A 22,297-nucleotide genomic window follows, 5' to 3' on the forward strand; every position below is an offset into this window, starting at 1 on the left:
CAAAACCCCCCCCCCCCCAAAAAATGTTGATCTTTTATATTGATAATAGAAGTGTACAAATATTTTTGGTTTTGAAACTCTGGCAGATCAGATAAGACTGTGGCAGGCTGTGAGAGTGAATCACTGTCAGAACTAGAGTAATTTAGTAAGCAGCAGTGTAAGCATATTTTTGGTGCCATTTATTTAATTCATGCATGGAAATGTTACCTTATGGCATTAACATGTGTTATGAATCGCGTTTCAGACACTTTATGCATCAAACGGTAATCATTTCCAACAAAGGGAAAAACATGCCTTGCGTCAAGATTTAATGCAGTTTTGAGCCATTTTGTTTGGACGCTTAGTGCCCTACAAGTTATCACGTTCTTGCATTTCTCGCCACTATGGTTAGGTTGTCCTGTTCATTACTATCTGTCATCCCCAGAACTGATGTATACTTGCACTAGTCATTAACGTTTCAGCGTGTACATGGAGCCCTCCATCCTTCATTGTCCACTGATACGTCCTGCAATAATGAGCCATGACTTGAAGGCTTTTCTGCTGCGCTGCGTTGACAGAAAACGAGGAACCTTTCTGCAAAGTGTCCCCTTCATGCTAGATTCAGCATGATCTCAGTAGCTTAGACTGCTGCTGTGCAAGGATATTCTCTGTGCACATTGCAGTATGATGTCGCTGATCTTGGGCTTTTTTCGTTTGTATCATGAAGTGCATGCATTGAAAAGCTTGTGTATGCATGTGTTTGCCTTGTGCCCAATTTTTGGCACCATTTCCCTGCCAATATAATATGCTGTGCCATGTATTATGGTATTGTGGGAGAGCATATTCATGTTGTTTTTGGTTTGTTTTGAAAGTACTTGGACGAAGGTTTTCAGGTCTTTCCTCTTGTTTTCATACGGAGTTCATCTACAGAGGTCATATTCAAAGAGGAGCTGCTCAGTGGTTCAGTATTGATTGTATTGAAATGAATCTGAAGACCTTACTGATAGGTTTAGATGATTGTATGTAATAATTTGAGTATGTAATTTGAAAAACGACTTATCGTTTGTAAACATCATGGTGTTTGTGTTCAGTTGTCTCTATTGCTTATCATTGTTCAGATAATGCTGTAGGCATGTTGCTGTATTAGTGTGCCAAGTATGCCAAGCAAAACATTGGCTCTGTTCCAAAACCTAGTGAGCTGCCTACTAAGTGAGCAATTCTACCTGAAATGAAACCTTATAAGGGACTTATTTGGAATGCACTACATAGACAGTAGCCCTGTGTCTTTTAAATTATTCAAATGCTCTAGACAAAAAGTGTATGGTGCATTAAAATGCTGCCTACATAGGCAACATACTAGATTTTGGTATGCAACCATTTTTACTATTTTATAGCTGGTTTATGACACACTTTTTGTCCAAGAGCTTGAAGGACTAAAGTTGGCCAACATCTGAGAGAAATCTTTTTTCCTCAGCCAATTTGGAGCCGTTTGCACGCTGCCTTCCAAGTGTGTTCTTTGTCCCTGGTGCACTCATACCCAAGGTTTCCTGGTGGAAATTGAATGCATTTGTTTTTATATCTGATTGTTTGGCCTAAAAATCTCTATTTTTATACCCAGTCATTGGTTTTAAGGGCTGTTATCTTGCGGCATGAAAAAATGAAATCATTCGTAATGAAGAGAAGATTTCCAGCGGAGCCTCACTTTTTAGTTTTTCAAAATACAAATGTATCAAAAATAAAAATAAGAAATAAAATAAATAAATACAAAAATTAGAGATGTAACGATTAACTGCGAGCCAGTTGAAAATCGATTCAAATATGTGACGATTCAAATCGGTTGAGATGCTAAACAAATTGCGATTCATTTAGGGGTAGGAGTTTATATGAATGCATGTCTGAGGGGAACTTACTGTGTTTAGATGGTATTTTTTCTTTTCATCTTGCCTCTGTATAACGCATATTAAAGTTCATAAGTGCAGCGCTGCTTTGTTTACAGCAGAAACCAGGAAACGCTTTAAGCGCCACCTGCTGGCAGAGAGAGAATCTGCGTCTCATTCAGCTCGTCTGCTGTTTCTGTTTCACGCAGATATTTTTATGTATAGTTAATACATAAACTGAAGTCAAAGTCGAAATTATACAATTTAATTTAGATTAAAAACTGCTCATGTTGCATGTATGCAGCATCTTTGTTTGGATCATGATTAAAATGCAGTGGCTGCCTCTTATTTTAAATGGAAAGAGCACAGACAAAGCCTTAGTTTGTTTATATGAAGAGATTAATTTTATTTGTTACTTATGTATTTGATTTTATTTACATTTATATTATATTTAAATTTTGTCATTTAGCAGACGCTTTTATCCAAAGCGACTAACAAATGAGGACAACAGAAGCAATCAAAACCAACAAAAGAGCAATAATATGCAAGTGCTATATTAGTATATTATTATAGTTATATTTCAATTTCACAAAGAAATGTGCAGCATTTTGTCCAAGCAATAATAAAAGGACACATTTAATTTATAATTTGTCTTAAATCTCATTTTGTAAAAAATAAAATCATGAATCGAATCATGAAATTAAAATCGTGAATCGTTACATCCCTGACAAAAATCTATTTCACATTACTTTAAAAAGGTAAACATTGCAACCTACAACTTAACTTTCAAGTTTCAGCCTAACTAAAGCTCAAGCATGACATAAGCCTTTACTGTCTTCTTGGAAGGCTTTGTGGCTTTTGTAAGAGGCAAAAATCACGGGAGAGGAAGGTAACTTGGAACAAGAGTCCATACACTTTCTAAACACATTTTTCTGCAACATGAAATTAGTTATTTGGAGAATAAACCCTCTTAAATGTCTCTACATACTGGTGTGTGTGTGAAACTTGTTTTTGATGTCCTTCATAATCTGTGTGCTGGTCAGTTCACAGCAGTGATAGAAATTAATCTTTTCCAATAGGTTTAAATAGATTTTTACATTTTATGGGCATTTTTACCTTTATAAAGCCATTTTTTTCTAAAAGTGTGCATCATCTTTTGAGTCCAATTCTTACATTTAATCAGTCAATTTGAATAATAAGACATTTGGGCTGTTACCAAACGAATGATATCAGTATCAACAAAATTCATCTTTGTAATGCAAAGGAAACCGAAGCTGCGTCTGAAGAGGCAGTTAAATGTAGGCCTATTTACAGTTACAGTAAACAGACTAATAAGACAAATAATTTGCCTCGATGATTTTTTGTAATCAAGTTACTCGGAATCGTTTCAGCCCTATACCAAATTTTATTTTATTTTATTAATCTTATTTATTAATCTTATTTTAAGTTTTATGTTTGTTGTATCCTTCTCTTCCATGACATGATTATTTATAGCGGATGTATTGGTTGAGATTTTTACTGGGCTTTGTATAAATATGCTCCGTTTTAAAGCCCATTTAGCTATTTTAAGGAATCATAAATCAATGTTGATTGAATTTTGGTTTACTTAGGGGGTCATTTGTTTGTGAAATGAAACTAGGCCTGCAGGTTTGTTGGAACATTCATTATTCTGATGGATTAAGTTTTTTTCAAATTGCATTTTCCAAATGCGTTATGCATATGTATTAAAGCATTAAACTAAAGCATTTAAACTAATAAGTGTAAAATGCCCAGAATGACCCACAAGGGCACTTGGTTTTTTCTGACCATGAGGCCTGATCTGTTGCTCAGTTTTCCTTCCGTCTCCTACAGATTTCCTCTATTCAAACCGTAATAGTAATCCTCTCTCCTGCCTAGGTTTTGGCCAGTTTCGGTTCAGAGGTGTTGGCCATTGCTCAAGCCAATATAAATGATGACTCTCTACATTCAGCTGTGCCTTTGATAATGTGGCATGAACATTATTATTTTAGATATTGAATAATTGTATTTACTGTGGGTATTGAGTCTGTTTTATAATCCCAGTGCATCACATGCCTTTGATGTTTCTTACAGACTCCGTGAAGTGTCGGAAAAGCTCAACAAATACAACTGTAACAGGTATGTTTTACCAAGCATTTACATTTTAAGCCCGGTGGTTTTAGAGTTCTTTCCACATCAATGAAGTATTGAGTTTTGTGAAAACACTTGACTAACATTTCTCTGTCCACACGGCAGTCATCCACACCTTGTTCCATTGGAGCAGGCCAAACTTAAGCAGTGTGTGGTTGGACCAAATCATGCTGGATTTCTCCTTGAGGTAACCTTTATTATGCAGCACTGTTACTTTATATCATGCATTATTTCAGGCTTTTTCATAAACCTGAAGTGTTTTGTTTTTTCATGTGGATCATTGTATTTTAAAGCAATAATTTACTCTAAATATGAATTAGAGATGTAACGTATGACAATTTCTTAACACGTTTATAGTGACCTAAATTGATAATTTAGGTCACTATAAACGTGTTATGAAATTGTCATACGTTACATCTCTAATTCATATTTATCGGTTATCAGTATTATCACGGTATTGTTAAAATGTGCTGGATATGTAAAAAAAGTACTGAAACATAAATCATTACACCAAGTTTTTTTATTTAAAGTCCCCCTGTCGTGAAAATCAAGTTTGTTATTTGTCTATGTGGTGTTTTTAATTTGCTTTTAGACAAACCATGTGCCGATCCATTAATCAACACCATTGCTGAGTATTTTCTCCTTAAAACTGTAGTTTGCCAATGGCAGTCCCAGAAACGCGGTTTGAAACAGCCCACGGTTTGCTACGTCACAAAATTCAATAACCAATCACGTCAAGGGATAGATTCCTGTCATTAGCATATCCCACTCTCCATTTATGCAAGGTTTGCATGCAAAATATACCAATAACCACAGGGATTAAAGTTTTCCGTCACTACGACAGATTTCCATCAGTTGATAAAGACAGTCACTTGCTTCATTCCTGAATGAATCAGCCATTCGAACGAATCAATTGAATGAATGACTCCATGATAAAATCAGTGACTTGCCGCCACCTGCTGGTGGATTTAGTTTAATATTTACCGTATAATTTCAGTTATTTAAATCATTTAATATTTCTGTATTCAAAATTTTATATTTAAAACATTAATCTCCCCATGAATTTATTTGCACTCATGCCACCGCTGAGCCACATTAAACATCTGAAAATGTACCTACAAGCCACCTTTGTGTTCTTCTGTGCCACCTCTGTAGTACAAATGAATTTATTAGTACTAATTTCATATGATTGGTTACTTATTTGTCTTATTAAAGAAATATTAAATGATTTAAATAACTGAAATTATACGCTAAAAATGTAACTAAATCCACCAGCAGGTGGCGGCAAGTCACTGATTTTATCATGGAGTCATTCATTCAATTGATTCGTTCAAATGGCTGAATCATTCAGGAATGAAGCAAGTGATTATCTTTATCAACTGACAGAAATCTGTCGTAGCGACGGAAAACTTGAATCCCTGTTACAAGCACAAAACCAAAAATAAAATAGAGGATGAATGCTTATGAAGCTGTGGTTTAACTTGAATTTAGAAACGTTAACTTAAAAAATAACCCGCGGCAACAGTGGAAAAATAGCCCGGAGTCAGACCCACCTCTCCCACATTGGCATCCGCACTTCACATGCATTGCTCGCGGGCGCGAATTAAGAATCACAAACTTGGCTGCATTCAAGTCTTCAAGGCATTTTGAAGACACAACATCGTCAAGTAAGTAACTTTAATGACTGTTACAGTGTCCACTGTAGTTGTCCGCTAGTAAAAACATAGTTCTATCAGTCATTATCTCTGGATCATGTAATTTTGGTCATGGATATGTAATTTTGATGAGGTTTAAGGGATAACATTTTTGACTACAGGAGGACTTTAAAGTTAACAAACAATAAATACAATTACTTTTAGTTTGCATAAACACTAAAACAATAACATTACCAATGATGGTCCGATTTTAAATGACAACATGACTGACAACAGTTTACAGGGCTCCAGACAAAAAAAATCAAGTAAGGAGCCATTGGCTCCTATCAGAAGAAAACATAGGCGCCAAATTATTATTTTTAATGTATTTTTTAAACCTCACATTTACCCAAACAGCCTTTAAATAAAAAAAGGGTTAAGTCAAAATGCTAATTGATTAATAAATGATTATATGTATTTTATCTGCTCCATAAATTATTTTATCTAACTTATCCGAATTGTTTAAATGTGTAGAATCCACATAAGCTTGTTTTTCAACAACCGGTCAAAATTTACAGCAGGGTATGCAAATTCGGACTGTTATTTTTGGCCAGGCAAAAACTCCACACAGGCTGAATGTCAATGTAACTCTGTAAATCCGCTCTCTGACACTGGGTGGCGCTTTTGAAGCGGCAGAATTAGAGCTGTTTCCTGTGAACAAAGCAGCATTGCTATTAAGAACACTACTTATTAGGTATTACATGGAGCGAAGATGAAAGCAAAACACCATTGAATCTTTTCTGAAGTCAGTCAAAGCCTTCAGAGGTACGTTCATATAATTAATTCATTTGTATAATTCCCTTAGCACACTCTTAAACCCTCCCAGCTTCCCGCCATGTTTTCACACGAAACGAAACTACTCTGCTGCTTTGCGCACATGAGACTGTTATTAAAACTGCTTTATGCTGGACCGTATTTATCCTCAGTTGTTCAAATCACGGTGATCGAATACGGTTTTAATGATATTAAAATATGGCATTTGCTGGTACTCATGTTGTTCCAAACCAGTTTGCTGGTTTTTGCTTTTATCCGTTACATTTACATTTATGCGTTTGGCAGACCTTTTTATCTGAAGTGATTTACATTGAATTCAAAGCAATTTCCATAAAAACTGAATTTCACAGATACTGTTTCTTAAGCTTCAAAAGGACCTTTTTAAAAGAGCAATGCACAATTTCTTCAAATTCTGCTTTTGTGTTGCATTGAAAACAAAAAGAATATGGGATTGGAACAACAGGAGGATGAATATATAATTAATTTTTGTCTAATGAAAACAAAGCAATGCAGAAAATTACACTCTTTTGTTTCAGGATGGACGTATCTGCAGGATAAACTTTGCCGTCCAGCCCGACCGACTGGAGCTCGGCAAGCCCGATGGCAATGATGGGTGAGAAATTATTACCCCTGTTAGATGCATGGAAAATGCATATATGAGCTGGCATGCAAAATAACTCTAGATCTGTCCCTTCTGGTTATAATTGCTCTGGGTTTATGTATTAAGTTTGTCTTAATTCTGTTTCAAGTGTGCTGAATTTTTACCGGCATTACCCATCTTATATGATTAAAGGTTGTGTTGTGGGCTTTGGCGTGAAGACATACTGATGATTTTTTAAATGTTAGTGTAGTGTAAATATGAGCACTATATATGATGAAGTAATTTTTTCTAAAGATGTAGCCTTACAGTTGCATGGAAAATATGTGCTTGCATTATATTCTTAGTGATGGAAGGAAGGGAATTTTATGAAGCGGTTCAAATGGAAGGAACTCTGTCAGTCTAAAGCCTGTAGATTAGGCATGGCCAGCTTTTGTCGTCTGGTTTTATCAGCAGTGTTTTTTTTATTACCGAAATGGGGAAAACCAAATACACATGCAAGCATGTTACAACACTACCTTATAAACACTTTAATATTTGGTGGTACAGAAAATTTTAATTTAAGACATATAAATATATTGTAACTCTTACAATTCAAAGCTTCCGAGTACGAAAAGACTATTTATTGAAAGTAAACTGCAAAAATGACTTGTTATGCTGATGTTGACCGCTTTGCTGTTCACTGCTTATTGCAGTGGTTTGTTTGTGCATTTTTGTTTGAACTGAGGAGGTGGGCTAGTGCTTCTTTTCGTGTTTTTTTTGGATCGAAGCCATGTCGCAGCATTGCAAATTCCCTTTTGTGAACCTCAAGCAATCCTTGGTGTTTGTATATGACCGAAATATTTAGCGGGCATGATGGCACATGATTTAGGGGAAATCTTTAGCAGTTCCCTGTCAGCTTTTCCTACAGCTCTTGCCTGAGGAATGAGCTGCAGTCAGTTCTGATTCCCAAGGGTGTTGCCATGTTAGTCGCCCCACGGTACAAGAGGCCGATTGGCTCGTAGGCCTGGGCTTTCCAGGGTCTGTGATGGTCCCACATGTGGGACTATAGGTTTGTAACTGATCTCCCATCTTTTGTTTCCAGTTCAAAGTTGAGCAGTGTCTCAGGGGCAGGAAGGAGCTCCAGGCCAGGCAGGACTAGTGATCCGCCCTGGTTCCTGTCTGGTTCTGACACACTGGGCAGACTGGCAGGCAACACCCTTGGGTAAGTTGTGGCAGGGCTATCAGAAATGCAGCCTTCCAGGCACATGTGCAGTGCTGCCTTTGGTTATAAGAAACTTTTTTAAAGATGATTTTGCTGTTTTGTTTGCATGCAATAAAATCCCCACCTGGAAATATTCACACTACAAACCCATTTCCAGAAACGTGTTTTATTTTGTGAGAAATGCTCAATTACTAGGAAGAAAGTAAATTCAAATTCAATGTTTTTCTAAAGTGAGCTTGTTAGAGCTGTGCTATATATAAAAAAATAAACTGGTATTTTTCAACTTTTTGACTAGATTCAATGATTATTATAAGTAGAAAATAATAATAATAGCAAAGTAGGTTGAAGTGTGTGTGTGTATATAGAGAAAAATCCGTATTTATGAAAAATATTTAAGCATTTTCATATGAACCAATGTACAAAAATATATAGTCATAAACAGCAATATTTGTGTATATTCTATAATTACAATAATTATATAATATTATATATTTTTATTAGCCATTGTAGCTTTAAATAATGAAAAATATTTAAAGTAAAATACAGTAAAGTACATTATCAATTTTTCGCTAAATGAACAGGGAAAAATATTTAATAATTTGCATTTAATGAATCACTATGAATATGCATAGTAACAAACAGAAATATTTATATTTTATATTATCATATAGAACAATACTATATATATTATAAAAAATGTATCATTATACAGTATTACCAAAACATTTAAATATATACACAGTAATAAACAATCAAATTTCTATTTTATAAGCTGTAATATATTACATAGTAAAACTGTATGATGATAAATACTAAAACAATTAAATATATGAATGCATAATTAGCGTTTGAGTGACCTTGAATTGTTAAATCAGTTTTAAACTGCTTAAATCACTGAATCAATATTAAAACATCCATCTTAATTCTCTCATGATCACAAGACAAAGAATATGAAACTAGTCCTTAGAAGTGGGCTGTTGGAGTTTAATATCAGATGCAGAGGGAATCTGGTTGGCCGTACACTGATCCTGATTGCACGCTGTGCCTGACAGGAGCCGCTGGAGTTCAGGAGTAAATGGTGGCAGCAGTGGAGGTGGAGCCAGCAGTGGTGGAGGCGCAGGAGGAGGCAGCGGGAGCGGAGGGGGCGCTGGAGGAGGCGCTGGAGGAGGAGGATCTTCAGGCCGGTCCTCCACAGCAGCCCGTGATTCACGCAGACAGACCCGCGTGATCCGCACTGGCAGAGATCGAGGCTCCGGCCTGTTGGGCAGTCAGCCACAGCCCGTAATTCCAGCCTCTGTCATCCCAGAGGAGCTCATCTCTCAGGTAACACTCGCTTCATGGGCCTCTTCCACATTCCTGATTTTGGCTGTTTAAGTTGGATGTGCTTGCCATAGCTCTGCTTAATAAGTTCCATGTAATGTTTGTGTATATTATTCAGCTTTTTACATAACAGAAACTTCATTCTCAATTGAGAATCTCATAGCATTTTTAGCTTTAGACATACAATTAAACTGAAATAATCAAATAAAAAATAAATAAAAAACTGAAATAATTTTTTGGTCATTTAGCAAAAAAATTGGTTATTTTAACCCTAAATTATTTTGATGATTATTGCCTGCGTTTGTTGTATTGAAAAATATTTAAAATTATTAACAAATATAAATCCATGCGAATCATTGTGTGTAAAGGTTGAAATATAAATACTACAATATTACATAATACAATATAATATATGTGTATAATATAATGTACAATATAGTAAAACAAATGTATAGATTTTTAAAACACATATAAGCATGCCAATCATTGTGTAAAGGTTTGAAATATGTGACCCTGGACCACAAAACCAGTCATAAGGATACATTTTTCGAAATTGAGATTTATACGTCATATGAAAGCTGTATGGTTTGTTAGGACAGGACAATATTTGGTCGAGATACAACTATTTGAAAATCTGGAATCTGAGGGTGCAAAAAAATCTAAACATTGAGAAAATCATCTTTAAAGTTGTCCAAATGAAGTTCTTAGCAATGCATATTACTAATCAAAAATTAAGTTTTGATATAATTACAGTAGGAAATTTACTAAATATCTTCATGGAACATGATCTTTGTATAATATCCTAATGATTTTTGGCATAAAAGAAAAATCAATAATTTTGACCCATACAATGTATTGTTGGCTATTGCTACAAATATCCCCCAGCGACTTAACACTGCTTTTGTGCTCCAGGCTCACATATAAATGCTACAGTATATAATATAATAAAATATATTAACAAATACAAATATATGCTAAACATCATGTGTGTGTAAAGGTTTGAAGTATAAATACTACAAAACAATTCATATTGCTTTTCACATTAATAAAATTTTAGAAACATGACAGTTTACATTAGAAAGCAAAATATTGTATTTATACTACAAATCTTGTTTCAAAATGTTTTGCATGCATTTATAATTTTATTAATAGCTAAGGATTGTTTTCAATAAAATGCAGGTAATAAAATTGGGCTGTATGCAGTTAACAAAAAGATTACAAATCTAGTATTCATTTGGTATATTCTATAATTTTTTTTATTATTTAATTCATTTTGGGGTGACATGTGACCCAGACCTGCTTAGTAATGTCGTAACTGATTGGCTTTGCTTCCCCAAATAGGCCCAGGTGGTTCTTCAGGGAAAGTCCAGGAGTGTCATCATTCGAGAGCTGCAGCGCACAAACCTTGACGTGAACTTGGCTGTAAACAACCTGCTGAGCAGAGACGATGAGGACGGCGATGACGGAGACGACACGGCCAGCGAGTCCTATTTACCTGGAGGTAAACAGAAGATGGGGCACGGTAATGACGCTCAAGTCATTTTAACAAACATTTCTGACAATACCTTTCATACTTCCACAGAAGACTTGATGTCACTGCTAGACGCGGACATTCACTCTGCGCACCCCAGCGTGATCATTGACGCGGACGCCATGTTCTCTGAGGACATCAGCTACTTCGGCTACCCCTCTTTCCGACGCTCTTCCTTGTCTCGTCTCGGCTCTTCACGAGGTAAAGCCTAAAACACACAGTCATGCTTGCATACACTGAGTGTCATGAAGCCATTCAGCAAGATTTGTGGAAATGCTTGTGCCACAACCACTGCGTTCATCGTTAATGCTGTATTTTTAATAAATAAAGTCACAACTCGCAACACATTCATGCAGATATGAAAGATGCTGTTGATTTGAAACTGAAGTCAAACAAAAGATTAATCATAACAAATGAATCCCTGCGAATACAGATGCCCATTATGCAACACTTTAAAACAAAACAGTAACGCTAATTTTAAAATGAGTTCAAATTCTGATTGGAACCAGCTGAGTTCTATAATAATGCATCAGGTTACAATGTTGCTATGCAACTGTTAGTTACTGAACTTAACAACAAGTTTGGGTCAGGTCATGCGTTGTATTTTTGAATCGCATGCAAATAATGCAGTCCAGAATTATACTTTCATTTCATTTCAAATTACATGTTCATAAACCAGCATCTGTGAACCGAGTGCTTTATGATTAGCCTCTGGATATCAAATCCTTTAAGATGCCTTGCTGCATGTTTGTGTTGTGTGTGAGTGTCTGTGCGTTTGAGAGCGTGTCCAGTTGTCCTGCATGGTCTAGTGAGCCCTCTGCGAAAGGCCCTGCAGTGCAGACAGTTACCCATAAGACCCTGCAGTTTATACCCATACAGCTCAACTAATGCTGGACACCCCCGTCAACAAGATGTTTTCGCTGCTAATGCGACCCACCAACTGACAAAGCCATCCTGTACAGCGTCCCTATGTAGCCCTATTTTACTTATAATAGATTATGGATCATTACCTAAAATGGTCATGGATCCTTTTCACCTGCAGTGTCGTATTTACAACATAATGGTCAGTTGTTTTTGGTGGTTGGTGTCACAGAAGTACAGTAGAATTTTTAGTCTTATTAATTGTAATTTGTATGAAATCTCACTATTTCGAGGGTCTTTCCCAGAGAGTGGCTTACTGTTATCCCACTGGTGTGACCCTATTGCATACCAGTTCTCCTTCTCCCCCTAGAGCGAGACTCTGAATTGCTCCGCGAGCGGGAGTCGGTCCTGAGGCTGCGCGAGAGGAGGTGGCTGGATGGAGCCTCCTTCGATGCGGAGCGTGGCTCCACCAGCCGTGAGGGAGAGCCCAGCCTTGACAAGAAGAGCGTGCCGCTGCAGAGCCCTGTCACTCTGGGTGAAGAGCTCCAGTGGTGGCCTGATAAGGTGGGCCTTTAAGCCTTCAATATCCTAGAATAAGAAACTTCAGATTAGGGATGCACCGACCGAAATGAAAATTCTTGGCAGAAGCCAAACAAAATGAAACACTGGGCCGAATACCGAACATGTTTTTTCGCATTTTTTTTTGTCCCATGTATTTTGCCAACTCTTTTCACCATTATATAATTGAAATACCCATATTTTGCTTTTTACTGTTTTGTCAGAAAATATTTCAGATCCCACAGATACAAATCTATTACCGATTTGAACACTGTGTGAATGTTATAATGTATTAATATAGCTGTTGTAATTATTATTATTGTCTTTTTTATTTTACAGAACAACAGTAAAATTACAATACTAACGTTAATGAATGTTGATGGAGCTTTTTTGGCAGAAACCCCCAGGAAGACCTCAGTGCTTCTTTTTGTTGACAGCAGCAGATTTATAAATGATTCTCATTATGAATTTGGGAAGATGTTTGTTGCACGTATCACATCGTCACATCCATGCCTTGTAAAAATTTATAAAAATGTTACCGAGCAGCTGACGAGTAACGCCGTTTCAGCGCAGATTTTCCTCGCGCTTTGGACTTTGAACCCTGGCGCCGCGAGCTCATGCAGCGCTGTTTGAATACATGCAATCCATGCGTGCATTAGAAAACCTAACGTTCTGCAGTTTACTTCCTAATTGTTTAAGGCCATTTCACAATTTCAATCATCATACAGTAACCAACAACAACCACCCCTTTCTTCTTCTCATCGGAGACATGATGGTGCAGATGCAGAAATAAATAGTCTCTCGCTGTCGTTGCTTGTATGGATTTTTGCGTCTTTCTCAGGCAGTTTTAAATGCTTCCACACCTCCGACATGTTTGCTGCATTAGCACGCCTCTCTATTTGATCATGTCACGTCATTGTTTGGTACAATTTATTCGGTGTTTTCGCTTATTCGGCCGAACACCAAATTTTTTTCAGCCGAATAATTGCTCTTGCTGGACATTCGGTGCATCCCTATTTCAGATTTCCATGGTGCATTTTAAGTCTTGTCACAGTTTATCCAAAAATGTAAACGCGGTCATCATTTAGTTTCGGACCTGTATTTTTTTTTTTATTTATTTATTCTGGGTATATAAAAGAAGATATTTTGAAGAATGTTGGTAACAAAACATTTGGTTTCGGTTGCCATTGGCTTGCATTATATTGACAAGTCCTTGCAAACGGAAACTGTTTGGTTACAAACATTCTTCAAAATATCTTCTGTTGAGTTCTGCACAAGAAAGCAATGCATACAGGTTTGGAGCAACATTTTTGGGTGAACGGTCTATTTATGGGTCAATGATAATTAACGTGTGTTCAATTTCTGCGTGCTGTTTCTTTTTTTGTTGAGTTCATGGCTGAAATTTGAGGTAAAAGTAGTTTAGTATAATGTTTTATTTCTTTAAAAGTAATAGTAGAGCAGTTCTTCTTTTAAATATTATTTGTAAAACTGGTCAACCTGTTTGAGTCAGTCAGTGGGGTGTTTGCAACAAATTTTGTTGTAATGTCATGACTGTAAAACCTATTTTGATTCTCATAACTGGATGTCAAGAAAAAGGCTTTTTATGACATTGCAAGATTAGTTCAGTTTTAATGACATAAATCAATAGTTTCAGTTAAATTACATAACTTGTTTTTTGTGTATCAGATTATTTAAATTTTAAAATAATGATAAGGTTTAAAAAAAATTTTTTTTTTTATTTATATAAAATTGGTTTCAATTAATTGTGAAAATTTTGGATTTATTTTTTATTTGTTATAAAAGTATACAGTTTTTACTTCCGTTTGAATTATTCTTGCACTCCAAGTTAAACGAAAATGAGAAATATATATTGGCACCTAGCTGAAATAAACAACATAGAATTAAAACTTGGTTACTTTAAGTTTTTATTTCAAGTAATAAAATGCATTTTTTGTTTTAGTTTTCTTTATTTTCAGTTAACAAAAATAACCCTGATTTTTTTTTGAGTCATTCAACCAACTTTTAAGTCTCATAAACAAGTTTCAGAAACTAATATCATATTATATTTTCTAAAAACTTGGCATGAGTCTTTTAAACTGTATTTATTAGTACTCCTTTTAATCTTGCACATCCTTATTTTATCTTTTGATTTAATGGCCAGCCTGTTTGGATTACACTTTAGGTTGTTATTTTATTTGTATAGTTACTATATATCCTTGGTTGTGTGATTCTTTAGGACTATGTAACAAAGTTTGTCAGCATTGGGGCTTTGTACTCTGAGATGGTTGCCGTCAGTACCAAAGGTGAACTGTACCAGTGGAAGTGGAATGAGCCTGAACCTTACAGAAACGCACAAGTAAGATTTGCAATGCACATCGAACAAGGAATTCCTGTCACTTTGATTTGATTTGATTAAATTAAATCTTATAAATCTTTGCGCTTTCGTAGAATCCTTCTATACATCACCCTCGTGTCCCTTTCCTGGGCTTGACCAATGAAAAGATCACCCACCTGTCTGCCAACAGTATCCGAGCCACTGTGGCCACCGAAAGTAACAAGGTAGAAGACCTTTATTTATTTACATGGGAGTGGGTGAGAACAAAATCATAGGACAGGAGTGGGCGGATACAAAAAGATCAGTGCTGCACACTCCAGTACTAAAAAATGTCCTCGGATCTCAAATTTCCAATAACTTGCATTGTGTAGGTGGCGACATGGGTGGATGAAACTCTGAGTACTGTTGCTGCTAAACTGGAACATGGCGCACAAATGTTCCCGGAGCTGCAGGGAGAGCGTATCATCTCTCTGCACTGCTGTGCCCTGTACACCTGCACCCAGCTGGAGAGCAGCCTTTACTGGTGGTGAGCAGGCAGGATCATGTCTGATAGTTTGAGCCGTTGTGCTTGTGATCTGTGAATAAATTCAGAGTTTCTTTTTCCTTTAGGGGTGTTGTGCCTTTTAGTCAGCGGAAAAAGATGCTTGAAAAGGCCAGAGCCAAGAACAAGAAGCCAAAGTCCAGTGCAGGCATCTCTTCTATACCCAACATCACAGTAGGAACTCAGGTGAGGAACGGGCTATTGTTGTTTGCAAACTCGTTTTTCTTTTTTTGTGATGATTAGGGCTGGGTGATCTTAAAGGGGTCATATGATGCTTTTTTTAAAGATCATTATTTTGTGTATTTGGTGTAACAGAATATGTTGACATGCTTTAATGTTCAAAAACCACTATTTTTCAAGTACTGTACATTATTGTAGGTCCTCTATGCCCCGCCTCTCTCAAACGCTTCGTTTTCTACAAAGTCCCTCCTTCCGACAAGCACAGTCTGCTCTGATTGGCCAGCTGACCCAGTGCATTGTGATTGGCCGAACACCGCAAGCACTCGTCGGAAATATAACGCCCCTTACCATAATCGCGAGCTTCATCTTTCAAAATAAATGTAAAGACAGTAAATAATGTCATTAGTTTTACCATCAGTTCAAGCCCGAAAGGGGAACAGACACATTATTGATGCAGTACACAAGCTGCGGTTAAGACAGCTGACTCTACTGTGATGTGACGCTGTCTCTCTCTCTCTCTCCAAAAGATACTTGGCTGCAGTGTTTTGCCATTGCTAACTGATTACCTGCTGTGCTACAGAGCGTAGGCGCTCAACGCCGGCTCCAAAGGAGGAGGAGAAAGTCAATGAAGAGCAGTGGCCTCTACGAGAGGTCGTTTTCGTGGAGGACGTTAAAAACGTCCCCGTGGGAAAGGTGGGTGCTGGCGTACACGTCGATCCAGTGGAGACTGAAACTACAAGCCTATTTTCTCCACTGTTTTTTGATTTATTGTCTGCATTTTTGCAACCTTTTAATCTAATAAGAATTACCAATGATGATCGATAAGCTTACTGTTTTTCTTGACGTGTGACATTCCTGTCTGTGTTTTGTCTCTGGTCTGTGTGTGATGCTTTGCTATGACACCTCATTTGCAACAGTTCTCTCTTTTGAACTCAAGGTGCTAAAAGTCGATGGTGCATATGTTGCTGTGAAATTTCCAGGGACGTCGAGCAGCGTGAGCAGCCAGAGCGCAGCTCCCACTGACTCTGACCCCTCCTCACTGCTGCAAGACTGTCGACTGCTCAGAATAGATGAGCTACAGGTAAATGCACATGCGGCTGTAAAAGCACACACATGGGCAGAAACCTTTCCATTTGCCGAAACATTGATTGATAATTAAAAATGGCATTTTGATGAAGAAAGTTTTATTTTAAACAGTCACTACTTAAAGGATAAGCCCACTTCCAGAATAAAAATTTCCTGACAATTTACTCAGCCCCATGTCATCCAAGATGGTTAATGTCTGTCTGTCTTCAGTCGCAAAGAAATTAAGTTTTTTTGAGGATTTTTCTCCATATAGTTGACTTCAATGGTGGCCAACGATTTGAACGTCCAAAATGCAGTTTCAGTGCAGCTTCAAAAAAAGCTGTACACGATCCCAGCCGAGGAATAAGGGTCTTATCTAGCGAAACGATCAGTCATTTTCTGGAAAAATTTTTTTTATAAACTGAACTACAAATGCTTATACCACAAATAGCAGAGCTAATGCTAGCCGATCATTTGTGGTTAAAAAGTGTATAAATATATATATTTTAAGAAAATTACCAATCGTTTCGCTAGATTAAGGCCCTTACTCCTCGGCTGGGATCGTGTACAGCCCTTTGAAGCTGCATTGAAACTGCATTTTAACCTTGAAATTGTTGGCCACCATTGAAGTCCACTATATGGAGAAAAATCCTGGAAAGTTTTCCTCAAAAAACTTAATTTCTTTGTGACTGAAGAAAGAAAGACATGAACATCTTGGATGACATGGGAGTGAGTAAATTATCAGGAAATTTTTATTCTGGAAGTGGACATAGCCATTTGAAATTGGTGGTAACCACTGCATGTTAATAATGAATTGATCAAAAAAAAGAAAGAAAAAATTATACACACTTTGTAGCATGTGCAATGTTTGATTTAAATTAGACTGTTAATTTCAAAATTTGAAGCAAATCGGAATGGTCTGACTTTAGCTTTGTGAAATAATGCTACATAAAACACCTGCATATTACCGAAACAGCAGACGGTCTGAATGAGACGCACATTCACTCTCTGACAGCAGGAGACGCTCATGGAACAGCAGCGTTTACTTGGTTATCGCTGTACACAAAGCAGAGCTGTGCATATTAGCACTACTTTAAATGCATTATACGCAGCCAAGATGAAAAGAAAATACCATGTAAACTTCTCTGAAAAGTCAGTTTCCCTCAGAAACACATCCATATAAAATTCAGTATTTAAGATTTTCTTCCTATATTTCACGCATCGTGAACAGTGATCTTGCTCTGCCTGCTAGAGTATTTTCTCCTCTTTGCGTCCGTCTTCAGCGTCGCGGGCCTCTGTTAACGGCTGTTTACAGACTAAATATAATAATAACGTAATATTTTCACACAAATTACATTTTGAAAAAAATTATGGTGATGCAGTTTGTGTGCAAGCACGGAACAGAGACCGTCTCTGAAATAAAACAAAAAAATGGCCGGTTGACCAGTGCGCCTGTGCTCCACTGTATATATTAAATATAGATGAATCATGAAAGCTACAAAGTTACTCGCCAGGACGGGTATTTTGACACATTTTTGTATGTATTTGTCCGTTCAAGTGCAAGAAAGACCTGGAAAGAAACTCAACTCGGGGCTCGGGCGTCTGTGTGTGCGCTCGCTGTACACACAGAATACAGCGCGCGAGTACTTAATGGCGTTGTCTTTAGCGCCTTGCTGGAATGCTTTTAAATTGCTTGATTTCTTTTGTTCTTTTAATTAGCAAGGCTTAAAAACAGATGTAAATGATAAAGTTTTTGTGACGACGCGGCAGTGGCCCGATCATGTCTTTCACGGTGGCCCCGGGCCATCGGGCAGTCCTTATTGTCGAGCCCTGCACTGGTCTGTAGAAAGCAATGAAATGATAATATAATCATTTGTTGAATGACAAAAATTTATGCATACAGTGTTAAGCATTTGTGTGTTAAAAAAAAAGTTATGTATGTATGTATGTATGTATGGTATGGTATGTATGTATGTATGTATGTCGGTATCAAATTTTCATGTTGCGATTAATTGCTAATGCTTTTATTGCGGTATACGATATTATCACGGTATTGAAATTTAGTTTTAAACAAGTGTTGTCATAATACAGTATAACAGGTTTAATAACTTTTTTCTTATAACAAAAATAACTGAACATTTAAATGCAATACAGAAAAATGTATAAAGTTAAAAGTTTTACACAGATTAAAGTGCAAAAGAACCCTTTACAATAAGACCATATTAGTTAACCTTAGTTAATGCATTAACATTCACAATGAGCAATAACTACATTTGCTACAGAAGTTATTAATCTTTGTTTAAAAATACAAGTCTTAGTTCATGTTAGCTCATTAAATAACACCGTTGCAACTTTCGATTTTAACAACGTGTTATTAAATATTGTTTAACGGAAAGTAGTGCAGCTGCTTTGTTTACAGGGTTTCCGGGCTAACGGCTGCGTTTAAATGAATTATTATTATTATTATTATTATTATTTCTGCAGTTTAGCGCCATCTGCTGTCAGAGAGTGAAAGTGCGCTTTCATCCAGAGCGTCTCTCACATTTGCTGCTGTGTGCTTCTCGTCCGGGCTTGTTTACATCAGTGTGCGCACTCACGCAGCATACAGCAATGTTGTGCATTTTGACCAGTTGATGGGAAAAGTATTCTTAAAATGCATTCAAAATTCGGAATAATTTGTAATATATAATTATTCACGGTATTTAGAGCTGTGAAATTTCCAGGGACGTCGAGCAGCGTGAGCAGCCAGAGCGCAGCTCCCACTGACTCTGACCCCTCCTCACTGCTGCAAGACTGTCGACTGCTCAGAATAGATGAGCTACAGGTAAATGCACATGCGGCTGTAAAAGCACACACATGGGCAGAAACCTTTCCATTTGCCGAAACATTGATTGATAATTAAAAATGGCATTTTGATGAAGAAAGTTTTATTTTAAACAGTCACTACTTAAAGGATAAGCCCACTTCCAGAATAAAAATTTCCTGACAATTTACTCAGCCCCATGTCATCCAAGATGGTTAATGTCTGTCTGTCTTCAGTCGCAAAGAAATTAAGTTTTTTTGAGGATTTTTCTCCATATAGTTGACTTCAATGGTGGCCAACGATTTGAACGTCCAAAATGCAGTTTCAGTGCAGCTTCAAAAAAAGCTGTACACGATCCCAGCCGAGGAATAAGGGTCTTATCTAGCGAAACGATCAGTCATTTTCTGGAAAAATTTTTTTTATAAACTGAACTACAAATGCTTATACCACAAATAGCAGAGCTAATGCTAGCCGATCATTTGTGGTTAAAAAGTGTATAAATATATATATTTTAAGAAAATTACCAATCGTTTCGCTAGATTAAGGCCCTTATTCCTCGGCTGGGATCGTGTACAGCCCTTTGAAGCTGCATTGAAACTGCATTTTAACCTTGAAATTGTTGGCTACCATTGAAGTCCACTATATGGAGAAAAATCCTGGAAAGTTTTCCTCAAAAAACTTAATTTCTTTGTGACTGAAGAAAGAAAGACATGAACATCTTGGATGACATGGGAGTGAGTAAATTATCAGGAAATTTTTATTCTGGAAGTGGACATAGCCATTTGAAATTGGTGGTAACCACTGCATGTTAATAATGAATTGATCAAAAAAAAGAAAGAAAAAATTATACACACTTTGTAGCATGTGCAATGTTTGATTTAAATTAGACTGTTAATTTCAAAATTTGAAGCAAATCGGAATGGTCTGACTTTAGCTTTGTGAAATAATGCTACATAAAACACCTGCATATTACCGAAACAGCAGACGGTCTGAATGAGACGCACATTCACTCTCTGACAGCAGGAGACGCTCATGGAACAGCAGCGTTTACTTGGTTATCGCTGTACACAAAGCAGAGCTGTGCATATTAGCACTACTTTAAATGCATTATACGCAGCCAAGATGAAAAGAAAATACCATGTAAACTTCTCTGAAAAGTCAGTTTCCCTCAGAAACACATCCATATAAAATTCAGTATTTAAGATTTTCTTCCTATATTTCACGCATCGTGAACAGTGATCTTGCTCTGCCTGCTAGAGTATTTTCTCCTCTTTGCGTCCGTCTTCAGCGTCGCGGGCCTCTGTTAACGGCTGTTTACAGACTAAATATAATAATAACGTAATATTTTCACACAAATTACATTTTGAAAAAAATTATGGTGATGCAGTTTGTGTGCAAGCACGGAACAGAGACCGTCTCTGAAATAAAACAAAAAAATGGCCGGTTGACCAGTGCGCCTGTGCTCCACTGTATATATTAAATATAGATGAATCATGAAAGCTACAAAGTTACTCGCCAGGACGGGTATTTTGACACATTTTTGTATGTATTTGTCCGTTCAAGTGCAAGAAAGACCTGGAAAGAAACTCAACTCGGGGCTCGGGCGTCTGTGTGTGCGCTCGCTGTACACACAGAATACAGCGCGCGAGTACTTAATGGCGTTGTCTTTAGTGCCTTGCTGGAATGCTTTTAAATTGCTTGATTTCTTTTGTTCTTTTAATTAGCAAGGCTTAAAAACAGATGTAAATGATAAAGTTTTTGTGACGACGTGGCAGTGGCCCGATCATGTCTTTCACGGTGGCCCCGGGCCATCGGGCAGTCCTTATTGTCGAGCCCTGCACTGGTCTGTAGAAAGCAATGAAATGATAATATAATCATTTGTTGAATGACTAAAATTTATGCATACAGTGTTAAGCATTTGTGTGTTAAAAAAAAGTTATGTATGGTATGTATGGTATGGTATGCATGTATGGTATGTATGTATGCATGTATGTCGGTATCAAATTTTCATGTTGCGATTAATTGCTAATGCTTTTATTGCGGTATACGATATTATCACGGTATTGAAATTTAGTTTTAAACAAGTGTTGTCATAATACAGTATAACAGGTTTAATAACTTTTTTCTTATAACAAAAATAACTGAACATTTAAATGCAATACAGAAAAATGTATAAAGTTAAAAGTTTTACACAGATTAAAGTGCAAAAGAACCCTTTACAATAAGACCATATTAGTTAACCTTAGTTAATGCATTAACATTCACAATGAGCAATAACTACATTTGCTACAGAAGTTATTAATCTTTGTTTAAAAATACAAGTCTTAGTTCATGTTAGCTCATTAAATAACACCGTTGCAACTTTCGATTTTAACAACGTGTTATTAAATATTGTTTAACGGAAAGTAGTGCAGCTGCTTTGTTTACAGGGTTTCCGGGCTAACGGCTGCGTTTAAATGAATTATTATTATTATTATTATTATTTCTGCAGTTTAGCGCCATCTGCTGTCAGAGAGTGAAAGTGCGCTTTCATCCAGAGCGTCTCTCACATTTGCTGCTGTGTGCTTCTCGTCCGGGCTTGTTTACATCAGTGTGCGCACTCACGCAGCATACAGCAATGTTGTGCATTTTGACCAGTTGATGGGAAAAGTATTCTTAAAATGCATTCAAAATTCGGAATAATTTGTAATATATAATTATTCACGGTATTTAGAAGTGCCCACGATAACAATATTGTGCATATTCATTACTGTGATATATCGCATTACCGAATATCGGCACAAGTCTAATACATATATATATATATATATACACACACATATATATATA

At 36.8% G+C, this 22,297-nt stretch overlaps 1 protein-coding gene across 1 annotated transcript in view; it reads left to right on the top strand.

The window, feature by feature from the left end:
* The window catches only part of LOC107565742 (E3 ubiquitin-protein ligase UBR5-like), a 109,026-nt gene that overhangs the window by 17,132 nt on the left and 69,597 nt on the right, over nt 1–22,297 (top strand). Inside the window, exons 2-15 of the mRNA XM_016251011.1 lie at nt 3,948–3,992; nt 4,110–4,191; nt 7,009–7,085; nt 8,155–8,274; nt 9,327–9,597; nt 10,936–11,095; nt 11,177–11,326; nt 12,357–12,550; nt 14,781–14,900; nt 14,993–15,103; nt 15,251–15,405; nt 15,489–15,606; nt 16,171–16,293; nt 16,538–16,681. Coding sequence (XP_016106497.1) covers nt 3,948–3,992; nt 4,110–4,191; nt 7,009–7,085; nt 8,155–8,274; nt 9,327–9,597; nt 10,936–11,095; nt 11,177–11,326; nt 12,357–12,550; nt 14,781–14,900; nt 14,993–15,103; nt 15,251–15,405; nt 15,489–15,606; nt 16,171–16,293; nt 16,538–16,681 — 1,870 coding nt within the window. The remainder of the gene's footprint in view (nt 1–3,947; nt 3,993–4,109; nt 4,192–7,008; nt 7,086–8,154; nt 8,275–9,326; nt 9,598–10,935; nt 11,096–11,176; nt 11,327–12,356; nt 12,551–14,780; nt 14,901–14,992; nt 15,104–15,250; nt 15,406–15,488; nt 15,607–16,170; nt 16,294–16,537; nt 16,682–22,297) is intronic.

The sequence above is a fragment of the Sinocyclocheilus grahami genome, unplaced genomic scaffold, assembly GCF_001515645.1.
Source record: "Sinocyclocheilus grahami isolate Dianchi unplaced genomic scaffold, SAMN03320097.WGS_v1.1 scaffold1024.1, whole genome shotgun sequence".
NCBI classification, from domain to species: Eukaryota; Metazoa; Chordata; class Actinopteri; order Cypriniformes; family Cyprinidae; genus Sinocyclocheilus; species Sinocyclocheilus grahami.